The 20,044-nt window shown below is 53.5% G+C and overlaps 1 protein-coding gene across 2 annotated transcripts in view; it reads right to left on the bottom strand.

The window, feature by feature from the left end:
- Window positions 1-14,580, bottom strand: part of SA2 (Stromalin 2) — a 49,912-nt gene extending 35,332 nt beyond the window's left edge. The window contains exons 1-7 of one of the 2 annotated variants that reach the window (XR_004469943.1): window positions 14,396-14,580; window positions 14,227-14,341; window positions 13,990-14,163; window positions 13,740-13,932; window positions 12,191-13,680; window positions 11,850-12,131; window positions 11,111-11,788 (exon numbers count right to left, since the gene is read on the bottom strand). Coding sequence is in view for 1 of the 2 variants with exons in the window: in XM_033382733.1 (XP_033238624.1) it covers window positions 11,216-11,788; window positions 11,850-12,131; window positions 12,191-13,680; window positions 13,740-13,932; window positions 13,990-14,163; window positions 14,227-14,341; window positions 14,396-14,478 (2,910 nt within the window). In the remaining variant the exon portion in view is untranslated. Of the gene's footprint in view, window positions 1-11,040; window positions 11,789-11,849; window positions 12,132-12,190; window positions 13,681-13,739; window positions 13,933-13,989; window positions 14,164-14,226; window positions 14,342-14,395 lie in introns of those variants that run through there. The other variant, XM_033382733.1, reaches the window with a different exon arrangement.
- Between the last annotated feature and the right edge of the window lie 5,464 nt (window positions 14,581-20,044).

Genomic DNA, 20,044 nt, shown 5'->3' on the forward strand with positions numbered 1-20,044 from the left:
CACAAGGAGGCCACTGGCGGTTGGAGTGCCGGTGGGTTGCTCGTCCTCCAGGCGACGCCGTGCTGCTTCCCCGTCCGCTGATCGATGTGACACACACCGTTGCAGCTTCTGCCCCAGATTCGGATCAGGGCTGGTGTTTCCCACATCGAAGGACTCTGTCGTTGTCGTGCCTGCAGTCCACGGGGCAGTGATGGGGGCTGCTGTCCTCATCCTTCACAAGGAGGCCACTGGCGGTTGGACTGCCGGTGGGTTGCTCGTCCTCCAGACGACATCGTGCTGCTTCCCCGTCCGCTGATCGCTTCTGCCCCAGATTCGGATCAGGGCTGTTGTTTCCCACATCGGAGGACTCACTGCAGCTATCGTCCTTGCAGTCCACGGGGCAGTGATGGGGGCTGCTGTCCTCATCCTTCACAAGGAGGCCACTGGCGGTTGGACTGCCGGTGGGTTGCTCGTCCTCCAGGCGATGCCGTGCTGCTTCCCCGTCCGCTGATCGATGTGGCACACACCGTTGCAGCTTCTGCCCCAGATTCGGATCAGGCCTGGTGTTCCCCACATCGGAGGACTCACTGCAGCTGTCGTCCTTGCAGTCCACGGGGCAGTGATGGGGGCTGCCGTCCTCATCCTTCACAAGGAGGCCACTGGCGGTTGGACTGCCGGTGGGTAGCTCGTCCTCCAGGCGATGCCGTGCTGCTTCCCCGTCCGCTGATCGATGTGGCACACACCGTTGCAGCTTCTGCCCCAGATTCGGATCGGGGCTGGTGTTCGGTTGCGGGCTGGTGTTTCCCACATCGGAGGACTCACTGCAGCTGTCGTGCTTGCAGTCCACGGGGCAGTGATGGGGGCTGCCGTCCTCATCCTTCACAAGGAGGCCACTGGCGGTTGGAGTGCCGGTGGGTAGCTCGTCCTCCAGGCGATGCCGTGCTGCTTCCCCGTCCGCTGATCGCTTCTGCCCCAGATTCGGATCAGGGCTGGTGTTTCCCACATCGGAGGACTCTGTCGTTGTCGTGCTTGCAGTCCACGGGGCAGTGATGGGGGCTGCTGTCCTCATCCTTCACAAGGAGGCCACTGGCGGTTGGAGTGCCGGTGGGTAGCTCGTCCTCCAGGCGATGCCGTGCTGCTTCCCCGTCCGCTGATCGCTTCTGCCCCAGATTCGGATCAGGGCTGGTGTTTCCCACATCGGAGGACTCACTGCAGCTATCGTCCTTGCAGTCCACGGGGCAGTGATGGGGGCTGCCGTCCTCATCCTTCACAAGGAGGCCACTGGCGGTTGGACTGCCAGTGGGTTGCTCGTCCTCCAGACGACGTCGTGCTGCTTCCCCGTCCGCTGATCGATGTGACACACACCGTTGCAGCTTCTGCCCCAGATTCGGATCAGGGCTGTTGTTTCCCACATCGGAGGACTCACTGCAGCTATCGTGCTTGCAGTCCACGGAGCAGTGATGGGGGCTTGTCCTCATCCTTCACAAGGAGGCCACTGGCGGTTGGACTGCCGGTGGGTTGCTCGTCCTCCAGACGACATCGTGCTGCTTCCCCGTCCGCTGATCGCTTCTGCCCCAGATTCGGATCAGGGCTGGTGTTTTCCACATCGGAGGACTCACTGCAGCTATCGTGCTTGCAGTCCACGGGGCAGTGATGGGGGCTGCTGTCCTCATCCTTCACAAGGAGGCCACTGGCGGTTGGACTGCCGGTGGGTTGCTCGTCCTCCAGACGACATCGTGCTGCTTCCCCGTCCGCTGATCGCTTCTGCCCCAGATTTGGATCAGGGCTGGTGTTTTCCACATCGGAGGACTCACTGCAGCTATCGTGCTTGCAGTCCACGGGGCAGTGATGGGGGCTGCTGTCCTCATCCTTCACAAGGAGGCCACTGGACTGCCGGTGGGTTGCTGGTCCTCCAGGCGATGCCGTGCTGCTTCCCCGTCCGCTGATCGCTTCTGCCCCAGATTCGGATCAGGGCTGGTGTTTCCCACATCGGAGGACTCTGTCGTTGTCGTGCTTGCAGTCCACGGGGCAGTGATGGGGGCTGCTGTCCTCATCCTTCACAAGGAGGCCACTGGCGGTTGGACTGCCGGTGGGTTGCTCGTCCTCCAGGCGATGCCTTGCTGCTTCCCCGTCCGCTGATCGCTTCTGCCCCAGATTCGGATCAGGGCTGGTGTTTCCCACATCGGAGGACTCTGTCGTTGTCGTGCTTGCAGTCCACGGGGCAGTGATGGGGGCTGCTGTCCTCATCCTTCACAAGGAGGCCACTGGCGGTTGGACTGCCGGTGGGTTGCTCGTACTCTAGGCGACGCCTTGCTGCTTCCCCGTCCGCTGATCGATGTGGCACACACCGTTGCAGCTTCTGCCCCAGATTCGGATCAGGGCTGGTGTTTCCCACATCGGAGGACTCTGTCGTGTTGTCGTGCTTGCAGTCCCCGGGGCAGTGATGGGGGCTGCTGTCCTCATCCTTCACAGGGCCACTGGCGGTTGGACTGCCGGTGGGTTGCTCGTCCTCTAGGCGACGCCTTGCTGCTTCCCCGTCCGCTGATCGATGTGGCACACACCGTTGCAGCTTCTGCCCCAGATTCGGATCGGGGCTGGTGTTCCCCACATCGGAGGACTCACTGCAGCTATCGTGCTTGCAGTCCACGGAGCAGTGATGGGGGCTTGTCCTCATCCTTCACAAGGAGGCCACTGGCGGTTGGACTGCCGGTGGGTTGCTCGTCTTCTAGGCGACGCCTTGCTGCTTCCCCGTCCGCTGATCGATGTGGCACACACCGTTGCAGCTTCTGCCCCAGATTCGGATCAGGGCTGGTGTTTCCCACATCGGAGGACTCTGTCGTTGTCGTGCTTGCAGTCCACGGGGCAGTAATGGGGGCTGCTGTCCTCATCCTTCACAGGGCCACTGGCGGTTGGACTGCCGGTGGGTTGCTCGTCCTCTAGGCGACGCCTTGCTGCTTCCCCGTCCGCTGATCGATGTGGCACACACCGTTGCAGCTTCTGCCCCAGATTCGGATCGGGGCTGGTGTTCCCCACATCGGAGGACTCACTGCAGCTATCGTGCTTGCAGTCCACGGAGCAGTGATGGGGGCTTGTCCTCATCCTTCACAAGGAGGCCACTGGCGGTTGGACTGCCGGTGGGTAGCTCGTCCTCCAGGCGATGCCGTGCTGCTTCCCCGTCCGCTGATCGATGTGGCACACACCGTTGCAGCTTCTGCCCCAGATTCGGATCAGGGCTGGTGTTTCCCACATCGGAGGACTCTGTCGTTGTCGTGCTTGCAGTCCACGGGGCAGTAATGGGGGCTGCTGTCCTCATCCTTCACAAGGAGGCCACTGGTGGTTGGAGTGCCGGTGGGTTGCTCGTCCTCCAGACGACGTCGTGCTGCTTCCCCGTCCGCTGATCGCTTCTGCCCCAGATTCGGATCAGGGCTGGTGTTTCCCACATCGGAGGACTCTGTCGTTGTCGTGCTTGCAGTCTACGGGGCAGTGATGGGGGCTGCTGTCCTCATCCTTCACAAGGAGGCCACTGGTGGTTGGACTGCCGGTGGGTTGCTCGTCTTCTAGGCGACGCCTTGCTGCTTCCCCGTCCGCCGATCGATGTGGCACACACCGTTGCAGCTTCTGCCCCAGATTCGGATCAGGGCTAGTACATTCTCGTACATGCGAGAACAGTAGTAGAACTGGAGACCCTACCATCTGTGTGGCAAAAATGAGGACGACATGCCCAAGAGCCCCGCACATATAATGCTGATCGCCAACAGCTATCAGTCGGCCTTGTATGGGCGGCCCTCGATGATGGGCCTGGCCTGGTGGCAGCACTTCGTTGTGAGTGGATGCCACGGATCAGCATTATCTGTACGCGACTCTTGGTAATGTCGAACACATTGCTGTCACACAGAAGGCAGGGCTTCCTTTATTTTTTTTTTCTTAATTAAACTTCACGAATTTTGCTACTGTTCTCGAAAAAAAGGTGTACTAGCCAGTCCGAGAGCCAAATAAATACTGAATGAAATGAATGCCCAATGCCACGACTATTGTCATGAAAGGCAAAGCCTGTGTCGATTCCTTGATTTCGAAATTCTGGAAACATAATTTCAAGGCACATTTTGAATGATTTGTACACAGCTAGATTACTTTTATATTTCTGCCAAAATCGACATCTATTGAAGCATTTTATAAGATCGAAGCTTGGGTAAAACCCATCCGATTTTCGTCCGATTTAGAGTAAAGTGTGCCTCGACAAAACCGACTTTTTAAGATATTCCAATCTATTCGACCTTTCCCTCAACTTTCGTGGAATATTGGAAACAAAAACATCCTTTATATGATTGCCAATGTTTTTTCTAGAATTCAGATCAAGTCAAGACCACTTTGTGCAGTTTTAAAGGGTCTTGTGCCTCGACGAAAACTTTTGGGGTGGATATTCCATGAATTTCTTTGAATTTTCAAGAAAGCCCTGTACTTTCTATTTAATTTTATTTATATTTAAGAAACTCTTCCAGAGAAAATTTCACCAAAAACTTCCATTGGCCTCGCTCTTAGAACCACAAACTAGGTTGAAATCAATCTGTTAATCATAAGCTAATCAATTTGTGAGCAAACTGGAGACAATTCTCATACAAATGTCCGTGCTTAAGATAGGAAACGTTCCACTTAAGCTCTTCTTTCATTCCAACAGACATTTTCCATAATAGAACAATAAATGGTTGGGTTTTACTTTTGATATTTGACCCACTGGTTGGGGAGGTTGGACGTTATCTAGGATTACCACAGACCCAGAGACCCCACACAAGAATGCCGGAGGAATTCTGATGAGCAGAGAGGCCGGAGCTCTGGCTGCAGCTCGGGAGATGCACTGCAATTATGCTAAATAGATGCTTTGATGGCCATCGAAATAAATAAGAGAGCCCCAAACGAACACACGACTTAAATTGTTCAAATAAATTAAGTTGTAGCTTTCGAATGGAATGGAATACCAGAGGAGGCCTCGGAGAGCGACAGAGAGCGACACTTTGCGGTGTGGCATGGTGTGGCTTGGTGTGGCTTGGTGTGGCATGGTGTGGGGATTGGGGCAAGCAAACAAGGCCAGCGACGGTGTCCGGAGATCAAGAACATTCAGACGTTGCCGCCACTGCCGTGCCGTGCCGCGCCGCACCGAAACGCCTGTTGCATTGTCATTTGATAAATTATGATATTTGATCAATTGTTCCGCTGTGCTGTGGCAAGGGCCTCTGGCCTCTGGGGCAGATGAAGATGTCTATGCTGTCTGTCTGTTGCCGAGTGAACTTTTTTGTTGAATTTACATTGTAATGGCATCTGGCGGGGCCAAACACACACCCGTCCCCCGTCCCCCGTCACCCAACCACCTGCAGCCGCATCCCCTCCCCCGCCTCCCATTCATCTGCATAATAGAATTTCTATGGGCGCGAGGGGGCGCGAGGGGGCCCACTGACTGGCTGCTGCCTCTTTATTGTGGCTAATAGGCCTCTTGGCGGCTTTTGTGGCCGTGCCGCCGTGTGTTTGCGTTTGGGTTTCGTGGTCGCCATGGATGCAGCTCGCATCCGCACACATTTCTATGTGGATTAATGAATGGAAGAGAATGCACCTGAAGCTGGAGATGGGTGATGGCAAGATGGGTGATTGAGATGGAGATGGAGATGGCCATCCAAGTGTTTACCGTCCAAAGAGGAGGGAGATGTGCCATCCCCATTGTCGGTGCAGTCCACAGAGGCCTCTAATTATGTGTAAAGGTGTTGTGGCTGCTGCACCACCCCACCCCACCCCCCAGCCGCCCTCTGGTCATCCATCTTGTGGTTCTACAAGCTCTTAATTAGTGTTGTGTACAGGATTACTCCACTCCACTCCAATCCACTCCACTCCGTGAGGATATTCCAATCGATAATGTCTTTAGGGATTAACGCAGAACGGCAGAGCGCAGAGTCTTGGAGAGGAATGTGAGGCTTCTCTTTGGGAGTCTTGGAGTTGCTTTAAGGCCATATTTCCAGCCTAAGCTTCGGGTAGGAGCATAAGTAATGGCTTCTGTCTGAGAAATGGAAAAATCAGCCATCAAACCTCCTATCCGCTTCATTGACTTCCAGAAATTATGAAGGTCTTCTCCGTTGACCTGCTGGCCTTTTGGCCCTTTTGGGCCCTCTGGACGGGACATTTGACACATTTTCCGACAGTTCAATTAAATGCAATATTTACAGCACCTGACACGGACCACAAATTGGACAAATTAGGTGACAACCCCGATGGACTGGACTGGACTGCACTGGACCCCAATGACCACCACAGATGGTCAAAAGGCCATCGAGCATAGACCATCGAGGGAGGACTGATGGCGATGGCGATGGTGCTGCCTCTTTGGGTCAAGTGGCTGCCTGCAACAGATGCACGTCGTGTTTTACCCGCTCAAACACTCAATGGGAAAGTGAATGAAAATTAATTACACATCCAAGAGCCGGTCACCGATGAACAGCGTTCGTTGGGCGTTATACATATATTATGCATATATTTCCGTAATCTGTAGTCCGTATGTATTCCTCGAGCAGTGCGTACTCCTCTCCATCTTCTCCCTCCTCTCCAGCAATTAATCATCCGTAGCGACATATAATTTTTGTGAGATTTTTAATGACTGCGCCTGCTGTCATCGCATCGGCATCGGCATCGGCCACGGCATCGGCATCGACTTCGCATCTCGGAGATCATAAAAACGAGCGAGACCCGGGCCCATCAAATAGATTTATTATTGAAAATATTTTGTCTGCCCCTTTGGGGGCCCTTCCCCTTTGGTATTTGTTGTGACAGAGCCAGAGCCGGAACCTGAACCAGAAACAGCCTCAGGATGAGGTTTGGTTTAGGCTTTGTGTCCTTTTTCCCCCCCCCCTCTCTCCACCCCCCACGCCACGCGAAAACAAATGTTGTGTTAAATTAATTTTTATTGGATTTTGTCTCTTCGGAAGAGGCGTTTCGATTGCGCTGCCACGAGGGGCCATAAAAGTGCAAATGGTCAGACATTCAGTGGAATGTTTTTTTTGGCAGCAGCTGTCGCGTGTCCTGCGCCCTGCAGCGTCCTTGGGGTCTTTCAACTCCCTGGCGAGCTCTTTTGGTGGGGTGGGGGGGGGGAGTGGGTATTCCCCACAAAATCAATAAGCTATATCCTCGCATTCTGGGCCAAAAGCTACCTCCTCATTGCCCTCCTTCGCCCTGAGTTTCCCGACAAAAGCCAACCTGCCATCTCATGCACCTCTTTCTATCTCTGAATATACGGAAAGGAGACCCGTTAAAGCTCCTGAAGGGAAAGAGACTTCGAAGGGCAAAGAGTTTCCGAGTGATCTTCGAAGAAGAGAGAAAGCAAGTCCCTTGCCCAGCATCTGCCAGGAGATCTCCTCTCCTCAGACTCGATGTAACAGACACACACACACACTCCGAAGGGGCAACACGCTTGTAATTGCTTAATTAGATTGCCACTAAAATTATAATCTGGGAGAGGGGGGAATACGGATCCCCCGAAATCTGTAGCTCCGCGGATGGCAGATGGCAGATGGCGCGTAAATCAGATTTGCTGACAGGCCACGACTAATTTTAACCCCGAAGCACCGATGGAGGGGCGGAGAGGCGATCCTGCGGCACTTGAGGCCCAGGAGGCCCAGGAGGAGCCTGCATTTGTGCAGCTTGAATCCTTATCCCTTTCAGCCTTTCGTTCAAGTGGCAACGCGCGTGCGCATGCCGCATGCCGCATGCCGCACGACGCTTGCCGCGTGCTAATGTGGGGCCAGGATCCCGGGGATTAGAGCGGCAATCAGCGCAACGGATTCGTTCTACTTGCAGCGGCGATTCCTGTGTCCTGTGTGTGCGTTAATTTATGCGTATCCTGGCAGGGTTCAGCTGCACCTTCGAACCATTGTCGATCCCTGTGTCAAAGGACATATGTTAAAGACAGGGCGACACGCCGACACATGACTCTGTTGACACACAAGGAGCCGTGGCAGGAGCCGCAGGAGAAGCAGAAGCAGAAGCAGTGGCAGGGGCAGGGGCAGGGGCCAGAGAGTCCTTAAGGCAACAAATCGAAATGGTATTTATTGGTTTGCCAAGACGGCGACGGCTGTCGAGCGGCATCCTGCCGCGGCTACAACGGATTGAATTACGCGATGGCGACACATTTGTAAACAGGCAACATTGATTTACAGGGGAGTATCCTCGTCCCCGTCCCCGTCCCCTCTCCTGACAGTCTCCTGGCAGGACTACCATCGGCGCTACCTATTTGCCAAGACATTAGGAAACAGCAACAGAAACAACAGCCAGCAAACAGGGAGAACAAACGGAAGAAAAAACAAAATACCGCGTGTTTGCTGTCAGTCGTGCAGAAGGGATCACAATCCTCTTGATCCTCGGATGCCTGATTGACAATTGACAAATTTCTTGTGGCATTCATCAATGGGACTGGTCGAAGGAGCGAAGAAACGGAGGAACGAAGCAGCGAAGGACCTCCTGTCACGATGATGAATCGAAGAATTCATGTTTTTACACGCAACTTGACATCGGACGGGGTCTAGCACACACTTTAGGCCTCGGGAGTGGCCCCTGAATATTGATGTTGCTGATGTTGTTCTGTGCCTCCAGCCCATTAGAAAGACATCTCTCAAGTATTCAAAGAAAGAGTGAGAAATGGTTGATTAATGTTCGGAAGCCGCTAGGCCAAATGGAGGGTTTAATGGAGAGAAATGCACGTATGAAAGAGTTTCAAATTAAATCGAATGAAGAAGGAGTCCAAAGAAGCTCTTTGGATGATCTCTTAGCATGCATTATATGCTTTGTATCATATTGACAGCTATTTGACAGCTGAGAGGCTTGACTTCCTTCTTTTATTTGCGCTGGCAATGCTGTTTACTGCCAAAAGGTTTTCCCCATACCCATACCATTCCTCTACCATCTCATCAGCATCATCAATGGGGCTACGATATTTTGAGGGGAAATACTGGAGGCTTAAGCTTTATTTTCTGTACGTTGGCAATGCTGTTTATGCAAGTTTCCCGTCTGGAACCTTCTCTTTGCGTTGGCAATGCTTTTCGTACGAAGTTTTAGGCACTGAAAGCTTGGGCCTTGCTTGCTCTGTGTTGGCAATGCCATTTATGTGTAATTCTAGTCCTGCATCCTTCTCCTCGCGTTGGCAATGCTCTTTGGCGAATGTTCAAACGGGAAAACCACTTTCCCAGCATATTTCCCACAACCGCAATGCATTTTCTTGGCCATCACATGGCAGAAACTAATTTGTTGGCAACACTGAAAGCTCAAGCCCAACGTTGGCAGCGCTCTCCTTGCCAAAATTCCCCTGTGTCTGTTTCTGTGTGTGTGGTCACACTTTCGCCTTCAGTCCGCACTATTAAAATGTAAATTCTTTACCCGAAAAAAAGCCGAAACAAGCAATAAATTCATGTTAATAACAGTTGCAGTCGCAGGGCCCCCCAATGCGATGCGATGCGATGCGCTGCCTGATGCCCAACGGCAAAGGGCCATAAATATCGGCCAAATGGGTTGACAGTTGGCTAAGGAGTCAGAGAGGAGCAACGGAGGCGAAACCCTTGTAAAACTCCCGAAAATAGTACAGAAATTTGATACGAATCAAGTGCCACGTGTCGTGACCCCTTCTTTTAGTATCCTTCTGTGTGGTTTTTTTTTGCACAAGTTGTATTTTTTTCGGGGGGAGGACAACTGTTCTACCGAAGAGTTAAGATCGAAGGAGAGCAAGAACGAGAACGAGCACCAGCGACAGATGCGCGTGTCTCTCTCGACGAAATTGTGTTACACTTTCGTTAAGCGAGCAAACTAATCGGCGAAGCGAGGAGCGACAGCCAGTCCAGACCAGCCCAGACCAGCCCAGACCAGAAGGACGTTTTATCAGCGTCCGAACATCACGTTTCGGGGGTCACAACTTCTCTGTGCCAGCAGTGGCAGGGGCAGCAGGGTCGTGGAGGCGGTGACGCATCTCGTTAAACCGCAACCGCCGCAAAGGCGAGGGGCAGGATCAGTTGCGATCCCCGTTTTAGGCTGATTTGTATCTCTCTTTCTTTCGGGCACTGCCAGGGCCAGGGCCAGGGCCAGAGCCAGGGCACCAGGAGGACATCTGTGATGAGGTTTCCCGTTGTAGAGGGAGCGTGAAATGCAATTGCCATGGAGATGCGGATGGAGATGCGAATGGGGGATGGGGCCCTGCCCTCCTAGCGGTTGTGCCCGTTATGCGAATATTAATGGTCTACCTGTCCAAGAGCAGAAGTGTGCCTCTTGTGGCAGGAAAGCCTCCTCAGTAGATCTGTAGATCTTTAGATTCCTCCAATTAAGATTCTGTGTGCAGCAGCAGATGTTGCCCCCGTGTTGCTTGATGTGGCAAGAGGAATGTATCTGCGTATCCTGGCCTTGTTCCTGGCTAAGCATCGATCCTTCGCACAGCTGTAGATATTCAAAGTTTTGTTGGGTTTCGTTTCGTGTAATACGATATGTGGCATGTGCCAAGGAAATGGACACGAGAGCCGCCAGAGTCCATTTGGACAGCCAACAGCCATCAGCCATCAGCCACCAGCCAACAGCCACTTGAAAACCAAAACCAGAAGTGACCCAATATCCACTTGAATTTCATTTCATTTCCCGAAAAATGTTAACACTGCGCACACCTTGAGCGGCACCACCAGAAGGAGCTGGAGTGGGGGCAGAAGTGTCCCCCCGCCCTGCCCTGCCCTGCCCTGCCCCTTGGTGGAGTAGTGTCAAAGGTTGTGTTCGCTCGTGCGGCCTTTGACAGGAGAACAGAACAGGGAACCCACAGGAGGTTCGGCGAGTCAATTTGTCAGCGCGAGGCGTGCATTGAAATTGAAAATTTGTTGAGCAGCCTTCGATGGAAATGCGATATATATTCCGCAACAACAGCAGCAGCGGCAGGAGCAGTGGAGGGAGGAGCAGCTGCTGCTTAAAAGTAACTGCAAATGTATCCAGCAGATACCCCCGCGCCTGGATGGGTGGGAGGGCGAAGAGCTTTCGCTGTTTGCGGCGGAAAACGTAGATGAAATTGCAGTGCCATTCATTTCAATGGCAAAATTCCTCGGGGAATTTTATTTTCAAATAAAACGTGAAGGCATCCTACCTTAGTCAGTCCTCAGTGCTCAGTCCTCAGTCCTCCTCCACGGACTCGCAATCCACTCCAGCGAAAGACGATTAGCGCCCCGCCAATCTGCAATCTGCAATCTTGTCACTCGGCTGGAGTTACATATGGGAGATACTCGCTGCCGTTACATAAACAAAGGGCGGGCAGCTCACGGCGGCGACTGAATTTGAGGCGCAGTTGCAGGGCCGTGCGATATCTGTGCAGGGGCCCCCAGCCCTCGCGACAGGTCGATGACAGCTCTGCGGGAATGTTCTCCTCCAGATGCTGCAATACCGCCAGTTTGTCCTGCGAGAGTAGCTGTGGCACAAACACCTCCAGGACTCTCAAGAAGAGCAACTTCACGGTCGGCCGGCGCGTCAGTCTGTGGCCCATGTTCTGCGCGGCATACAAGATGCCAGCGCGGTGCAGGGCGACCACTCCTCGGCGACTCCTCAGTCGATCAGTGTTGAGGGTCTTCGCCAGGCGTTTGCAAAGTTTGAGCAGATCCGCGAACGCGGGGGCTCTGGCGGCACGCACTCCGCTCCCCCCACTCGCCCTCAACACCCTTTCGAAGACCAGCACGCTCGTGTGCATCAGTGTCATGCCATAGTTGGTGGCATTTAGGTTCAGGCACTTCTCCATGGCGGCGTGCATCAAGTCCCCGAAGGCGTCGAAGTACTGAAAAGCGGAAGAGGAGATCGATAGTGGAATAGTCGGAGAAGGAGTGATCGATAGCCACCTTGTCGTAGTGCTGCAGAATGAAGCGGAACCTCATGATGGGCACTGCATTAAAGGACATTATTTTGCAGTATCCCGTCAAGGCCTGCCGCTTCTTCTGGAGCTCGAAGACCTCCTCCGGGTGCAGTTGATCGGGCGCTGCACCGAACAGATGCATCATCAGGTGTTCTTCAAGCAGTTCAAACTCCCGGATCGTTGGCACATAGACATAGGGTGCGTCCCTGGAGTGCTGTTGCTGGTTACGACCGAACAGCAGAAACAGATCACAGATGGTGGTCAGGGCCTGCACCGAGAACGAGTCATTAGCAGGGATATTCTCCATATTCGGCAACATTTACTCACGTATGGGAAGGAACTGTGTGGCATCAACTTGATCATTTTGAATGCCGCACGAATGACCGCCGTGAGACTCGACTTGAGATCCTCGTTGGCGGCAGCATCTTTCTGCTTATCAGCTAGCCGCCAAATGAGGCCATAGTAGCACATCTCCAAGTACAAGGGGATGGTGCCGCGCGGCAGTGCGTTGCTGTTGTCGTTGTCGTTGTCCGCTGTCGGGAGACTCTGTTCCAGGTTCTGCAGAACGGGGCCCAGCAGTTCATTCTTCGTGAGGTCAAAGTGCCGCCAGAACGCGGCCACCAGTTGCAGGGTCTCCATCAGACGACTGGTGGCCCTGTCACTCCCAGCCGCATACCAGCTGCTGAGCTCCACCTGATAGTTATTCACGGCCGTGGCCAGGATCGCCCGAATATCCGGCCAGTTCGAGGGCACGCAGACCTTCTTCAGAGTCTCGGCGGCCACGCGGATCACCGCCACGTCCTGCTGGGGGAAAAGTATCCTCTGCAGCCATGTGATCAGCAGCGGCAAGTGCTCGGTGTGCTGCTCTGCCTCGTGATCGAAGTACTGCGGCAGTTCCAGCAGATTCGAGAGACTTGCCAAGTTTCCTTCGTACTTTCGCAGGAGCCTGTCCATCACGGGCGCCAGGACTTGTGTGGCCGTCTGCTTGGCCCCTGCGATGGGCTCCTGCCTAACCAGATCTTTGGTATAGCGTCCGGGGGGTATCGCGCCGGTTATCGATTGCCTCACGGCACGCGTCAGTAGGTCAATGATGATGCCGTCTTCCTTTTGCTGCTCCTCCCCCGTCAGCAGCATCTCCGCCATGGGGGCCCAGGCCAGGACCACGTTGCTCCTTTCGATCAGGGCATCCACCAGGTAGGCGCAATGCTCGTACTCCGGAAACCTCTCGGCGAACGCCACCACGCGACGTATCCGAGAGATCTCGTCCTCCTCCTTGCTGAGATGCCGCTGCGCGAAGATCGCGGCGGCTGCCTGGGCCACGCATCGATTCTGATTCAACATCAAGCCCTCGATCGTGGCCATCTCCTCCTCGCTCCACAGATCGGGCGAGTCGCGTAGCAGGGGCGCGAGCAGGCGTAGGGCCAGCTCGCTCACCACCCACTCCTTGTCCGCGGCCGCGACGAGCAGCAAACACTGCTTGTACTTCGCCACCAGCGACAGGCAGGAGAGCCTCACACGGAAATCCTCGGTGCCGTACACCCGCGATATGCCCAGCACACAGCACTCGCGCACCTTCGACGACGTGTCGGCCAGGGCCTCGAACAGCCAGTGCATGTGCGGGGATGCCAGCTGGCAGGCCACCGCCGGATACGTAGCCAGCCACAGGGCGAGCTCCGTGCAGCACAGGCAGCGTATGGAGTCCGCGATGTCCAGGCGACGCACCACGAACAGTTGGCCCAACATTTCATTCCAGATAGTCGCCAGATCCGTGGCCCTCACCGCGTCCGCAGCCAGCATGCCAGTCATCACTTTGAGACCTAGAAGTGGAGCATCCATCTATTCCATTCTTTGTCTTATGGTATTTTCAGTCACCCACCAACCAGTGTGCCCGCGTAGCGAAAGGAACGCACCTCCGACTCGGAAAGCACTAGAACAAACGCTGAGAACTCTTTCAGAACATTACCAGCATGGCCTTTGGCATCGAGAGCCTTCACCAGACACCGCACGAAGGAGGACAGCCTGGCGGTGGTGCTGCCGTTCCTCCAATACAAGGAGTAACTTCGGCTGGTCTGAAAAGAGAAGCGTTCTTAGGGGGTGTCCTTGCCATTGGGTATTCCGATACTTACGCGTCTAAGCCCCTGCCTGGCCGTCAGCAGTATGTCCCCGTACTGGAAGGGGGCCTTGGTCTCGGGGGGTATCTGGTACAGGTTGCCACTGGCGTCCACCACGAGCTGCATCAGGCGCACCAGCGCGGACGAGGGGCACTTGTCGTACAGTTCCAGCCATTCCGCAGCATTCGCCTGGACAATGGAAAGCACACACATTTTTCAATGGAGAAATTAGAGAGGTCAGAGTGTTTTTACCTCTTGATTGTTTCGTTTTTGCATCACACGAAACAACAACCCTTTGCCTCTCCAAGGAGCTCCTTCCTCGTCCTGCTCCCCCTCGTGATCCTCCTCTTGCGGCTCATCTAAGAAGCTGCAACACACACGTCAAATAAGATGCAATTTGAAAACAATCCGAAAAACATACATGATCTCATCGTCTAAGTCGGCGTCTGTGGCGTCTTCATTGGATTCCAGATATTCAATAGCATCCAGATCTTCCGCACTCATTTCTGTGATAAATGCAATTAAAAGTGTTCAAAATCAACGCATAAATAAAACTCGCACTAAAAAAGCAAAGAACGCGCCGCGTGGCTGTCAAAAGCTGCAACAAATCTGAACGCAGCGTTGCCAGATAGTCAAGAAAAAGCGTTGCCACAGAAGCACAGAGCCACGGAACTGGTGGAACCGAAAGTGGGAACCAGTGCAGTGCCAGAGGGGGGCTTCTTAAAGTAAACTTAAGTATTTCGAGTATTTCACAGTATTTTAATGGCTTTTCAGCAGATATGAGGAGCCAACGAGGAGACTACTGGATTGTTTCATTCGTTGGGGTGGCAAAAAGCATTCCCTGGCATCGCAGGCTAAAAAACTTCCTAAAAAGGTGTTCCTACAGGAAGTACAGTGGCATTTAAATGATAGATAATCAATAATCAGTAGATTAAAAGTCAAATGGAAGCCAAATAATTGTATCTCTGATGCACAGCCCTCTAAGAAACCCATCTGAACTTTTTTTTCGAGGCACAATAGTGACATTTACTCGAATCTAAGAGCTATTAATTGTGTTAATTGAGATTATTGGTCTGATTTTGAACTGTTGAAATGTAAGAATTCATGGCCCTTTTCCCAAGCTATTTCCAAAAATAGAAACCATCATATTTGGTGTCAAAGTTGTCCAGTAAACTCCAAAAAACACTCGAAACTGAGAGATCCCGGGAGGCCCTCGCTCTCTCTCTCTCTCGAAAAAAGAGAGAAAAACCGCAAACTTGTTACATTTCTAGTCTGGTTGTGGATTTCCCACCGCAGAGAAAACCCAACAGCAAAGGCAAAGGCAAAGGCAAAGGCAAACAGTCATTCCGACAGTGATTCCCACAGGTCGTCGTAGCCGATCTCATGATCGGAGGAGGGCGGTGGAGTGGTTAGTGCTTGGATATGGATCAACAGATCGGGGCAGAGGAGAGGAGAGGAGAGGTCAGCAGGTAGCAAAACAATTAGCCAGGCCCACAACAAAATGATACACAAACAGAGCGCAAATTGGGCAGAGCAGCGCAGCGCAGCGCAGAGCAGAGCAGCCACTTGTCCCTCTTGGACCTCAAAGGCGGTGAAGCCGACTAACAAGGACCTCATAATCGCCGCTTCCATCAGATGCGAGACCTCGGAGCATATACCTTCCAGCCTATCCATCCTATCCTATCCATCCATCCATTTATCCAACGGCGGAACACAAATATTGACGTTGCTTATCGCACGCGATCTGCGACTCTTGCGATCTGCGTCTGCGGCTGCGCGCCTGCGTTTTGGGCCAAAAGATCAGAGGATCGGGGCCGCTACCGACCAATATATTCGTGATGACTTGGCAAGTTGGCAGCTCGCCAGATCGGCAGCTCGGGGGGGAATTATTTCAATCTGCGCTGATGACGAGGCTTCTCTTGTGGATTTCTTGATCGTTTCGTTTTGTTTCGTTTCATTCGTTTTGGGTTTGATAAAAAGCACTCCCTGGCACTGGCACTGGCACTGGCACAGGCACTGGCACTCGGATTCCCTGGAAACCCAATCGAATGTCTGGAAATTGGCGCACTCCAAAAAGAATCAGAGCTGCAGCACAGCTGCCATTTGATTGAAAGATCAATCTGTCGATCGATCAGGAGTCGGGAGTCGGGCATCGGGCATCGGGCATCGAAAGGCGATTCCATTCCCAGCTGCCGCCGGGTGTAGGGTAATTGGAGTCCACCTACGGTCAAGGCTGGCCTCTGCCTCTGCCACTGCCTCTGCCTCCATTTCATTTCATATTCAAAACGATATTCCGCTCCCTCTGTGTCTTTTGCATTTCCCATTGTTTGATTGCCTCGAAATCTGACCTTCACCCTGGCGGCTTCTGCCATTGTGTTGCCATTTTGCAGGCGGTGGAATTAGCCGCTGTCCGGCGCAGGAGGCAGGCGGCTGGCGGCTGGCGGCAGCTGCATCATCATGTGGCGCTCGTGACCCCGGCCTCTGGACACACACCTGCCCTCCCGTCTCTCTCTCTCTCTCTCTCTGTCTCTGCCTCGGAATCTGCCTCAACAATGGCCTGGTTGCACGGGTGGCAGGCAGCCTAATTGACGCCCCCGTCCGCGACTTTGTTGCAAAGTTTAACGAGAAATTTCCAGGCCAAGAAATCAAATACCCAACAAGGATAAAGTTCTGCGGACTTGTGGGCTGCCAAAGGCTGCAAGAGGCTGCAAGATGGGTGGAAATTGTTTGCGGTTCAGCGCTGAGGCCGCCGACTTCTCTCTGGTATGCGGAGGAGGAAACATTCTTCGGCTTTGACTACTTACAGCTCCGATCTCCCTATCGATTCAAACAGTATCCCGAATGGAGCCTCTGTCGTGTGTGTTTCCCTTGATAAATGGTGTCCCAGGCAGCTCCGATTCGAAGATAATGACATTTAGGCCATCGCTGGCCAGTGGAAACACGAAAAATCATCTGGCGTATCCCCCCGGTGTCCCCACAATGCGAGGCAATTCCAACAGTTCTAACACACACAAAAAGACGTACAAATGGTATTTAAGCCAATAAGTTTCCACACCGCTTGCCACTCGGCAATGGAGGGGGGCACACAGCAGAGTGGGAGGGGAGGGGGAGTGGGAGTGGGAGTAGGGCTACCATCGCATAATTAATCAAAGCGGCACGCGGCTTGTGGCTTGTGGGCGCCACAAAGGGTACCGCCGCAACGCCGCAACGCCACAACGCCAAACCCCAAAGTCGTCCCAAAAAACCAAATTCGAATCCAAGAATCCCGCCCAGCACGTGACGGGGACGGGAACGGTGACGATGATGTGCTTGAGGTTGGGGCATGCCGCATACAAATGAATCAGAATGAATCGCCGCAACGCCCTCTTCCGCATTTAATAGAGAAGCCAGCGGATGTGGATATGTGGAAGTGGATGTGGATATGGATGTGGATATGGGATGTGGACACCACCCGCACACACATGAGGCACACACTCCATGTGGGTGCCAGTCGCAGACATCACCTCCAAGAGTCTATCGGCGCAGGAAGCAGCAGGGAAAACCAGTTGGCTTCGGCCTCGGCTTCGACTTCATTCATAAATTGGCAAAAGGCAGAGGTAGAGCCAGAGGCAAAGAGCATTCATAGAGCGGATCATAGAGGTTCCTCCATAAAGAACTAGCTCTTTTTTGTATTGGGTTTCCGCAAGAGTAACGGCCATGCACTTCTTTGGCACACGATTTCTTCAGGGTGGATCCAGGAAAAGCTCTTTGGGCTCCTCTGGTAGTTCTTTTGCGCTGCTCAAATAGGGAGTCCCTTCGGTTCTCGGTGCTGAAGGAGAAGCTGCTTTTTGTGGCGCAACAACAGTCGCGCAACTGTGTGGCAAGATGAGTCATGCCGTGGACTTACGCCCAAGCATTCAGCGATTACCTCTCATGATCCTCCTCCCCCCTCCACTCTGGCTGTGCCTCCGCCTCGGCCCCATCGTGTGGCTGTGCTTCAACGAGTGCCTCCTCCTCACCATCATCGTCTGGCTATGGATGTGCCTGCCTCTGCCTCTTCAGGCAGCAGGCAACAGGCAACAACCAACTGCTAATTGACACACCTCGACACAACGGGCATCACGTGCCCCATTGCATTGCCAGGCAGCCAGCAGATGATTCATCCTCCAGAGAGTGTTTTCCCCGTCCGCCAAGAGGGCTCCACAGCCAGCACAGCCAGCACAGCACAGCACAGCTCGTACAGATTGCCAAAACCTCGTCTCACCGCTTAGGCCATTTATGAATGAAAGCCAAAGCCAAAGCCCAAGCCAGGCCGAAGCCGAAGCGATCTCCACTCCAGACGGCGTAACCCCCCCACTGCCCCAACCCGGGGGCTCTGTCTCTGTGCCCGTGTCTGTGCCTGTGTCTGTGTCTGTGGCGACTCCTCCATTCAATTTCTTCTATGCTTCAAAAGCTGTTTGTTCGTTGCCTGTCTGTGCCTGGCTGTGCCTGCCCCATTGCGGTGGCAGTCTCCTCCCGTTTGCCCCCCCTCCCAGCCCCCACTTGTACAACTTTTTGCCTTAATAGTGAATCGCGTTTTGCATGACCGAGTAGGTTGTGGCAGCCCCATGCCCCGTGCCCCGTGCCCCGTGCCCCGTGTCTCTGCCTCCGCCTCAATGTATCCCGTATCTATGTATCTTTTGCGGTGTAGGAGTTTTAGTGGAAATCGAAAATTCATTCATTCATTCATTCATGAAAATGTGGCAGTTGTTTGGCCAGTTTTTTGCCTTTCTGTGTCTCTCTCCCTGCCTCTGCCTCTGCCTCTGGAGGGCACTTCGACGCGTCTCTTCTGCTGGAAATGTCTGAAACGTTAATTGGGATTATCATGGATTTCCTGGGGGGGATTTTCCACAAAAATTAGAGCACAAAAGCTCTCTGGGCCACAACGAATTTCCCTTGAATCTTCTCTCTGTAATTCCCCCAAAAGAACACTGGACGGAGGAGGAGAGACCCCACAAGAAGCGGCGGCAGCTTGGGCGGCACAAGAGATGTCAACACTTTCCACAGCAGCTGATTCCCTGGAACTTGCACCACACACAGCCGCACAGAGGAAAACGCCATAAAAAAAACACAACTGCATCTCCATGTCCGAATCCGACTTCGAATCGGAATCCGTTGCCATGTCCAGGTTGTAAGCGCCAGAGGACAGGCAGCTGCCGCTTGTTAATGATGGTTTATGGCCATTTCTCAGGCTCATAACCGGGGTTGACACAGTCCGCCAGGAGATTGATTGCCCCGTGTGGCAAGTGAAATTAAAAACAGCCAACGAGCGACCAGCACAAAAAAGTGTTAAGCCCGGGACCCACAAAGGTGGTCCCTAATAAATCCCCACAGCCCTAAGCCCGAAAACCCGAAAACCCAAAACCGAGATCACAAATCCCAAACACAGAAACAGAACAGAAAAAGCAGAAAAAAAAAACAGAACCTGGACGGCACTTTTAATGTCTTTATTTAGTGGAAAACAAAATCGAGGCGGAGGCGCGGCCAGTGACAGGCCACGGAGATAACCAGGAGACACCGCACGCCGCACACCGCACACCGCAGTCCCAGTGCCGGCGAGAAGGTCTCTGGGTTTATGGGAATCTTAATTGAAACAACAGCAACAGTTCCAGCTGACAGAAAAAGTTGTCACACAGAGGCCTGGCCATGGTCCATGCTCCATGGTCCATGGGCCATGCTCCATGGTCCATTAGGGCCGATAAAAGCCCTGCGACGACTGCACTTTAATCCCAAAAAATCAAAAAGACATGCCCCGTGATTACCGAGAGACCGAGGAGACATGGAGACCGAGGAGACACATGCCCCGTGATCATGGTCGACATGGATCGCCACCTTTTTGTGGGGAAACGTTAACTGGGGCTTAATCGGCGTGCGTTGCGTGCGACACTTGCGAGGCTGCAGCGCGTTGCGGCTCATTAATAAGAGTTTAAAGAGCCTGGGCCGGCCTGGGCTACCCACTGCACAGAGATCTCCAGGAGATCCCCCAGAGGTCGTTCTGTGTGAATAAATTAAGACGACGCATCGGTGGTCTCCACACAGCCAGCTCTCTGGC

Source organism: Drosophila pseudoobscura, chromosome X (assembly GCF_009870125.1).
Source record: "Drosophila pseudoobscura strain MV-25-SWS-2005 chromosome X, UCI_Dpse_MV25, whole genome shotgun sequence".
In the NCBI taxonomy this organism is placed as follows: domain Eukaryota; kingdom Metazoa; phylum Arthropoda; class Insecta; order Diptera; family Drosophilidae; genus Drosophila; species Drosophila pseudoobscura.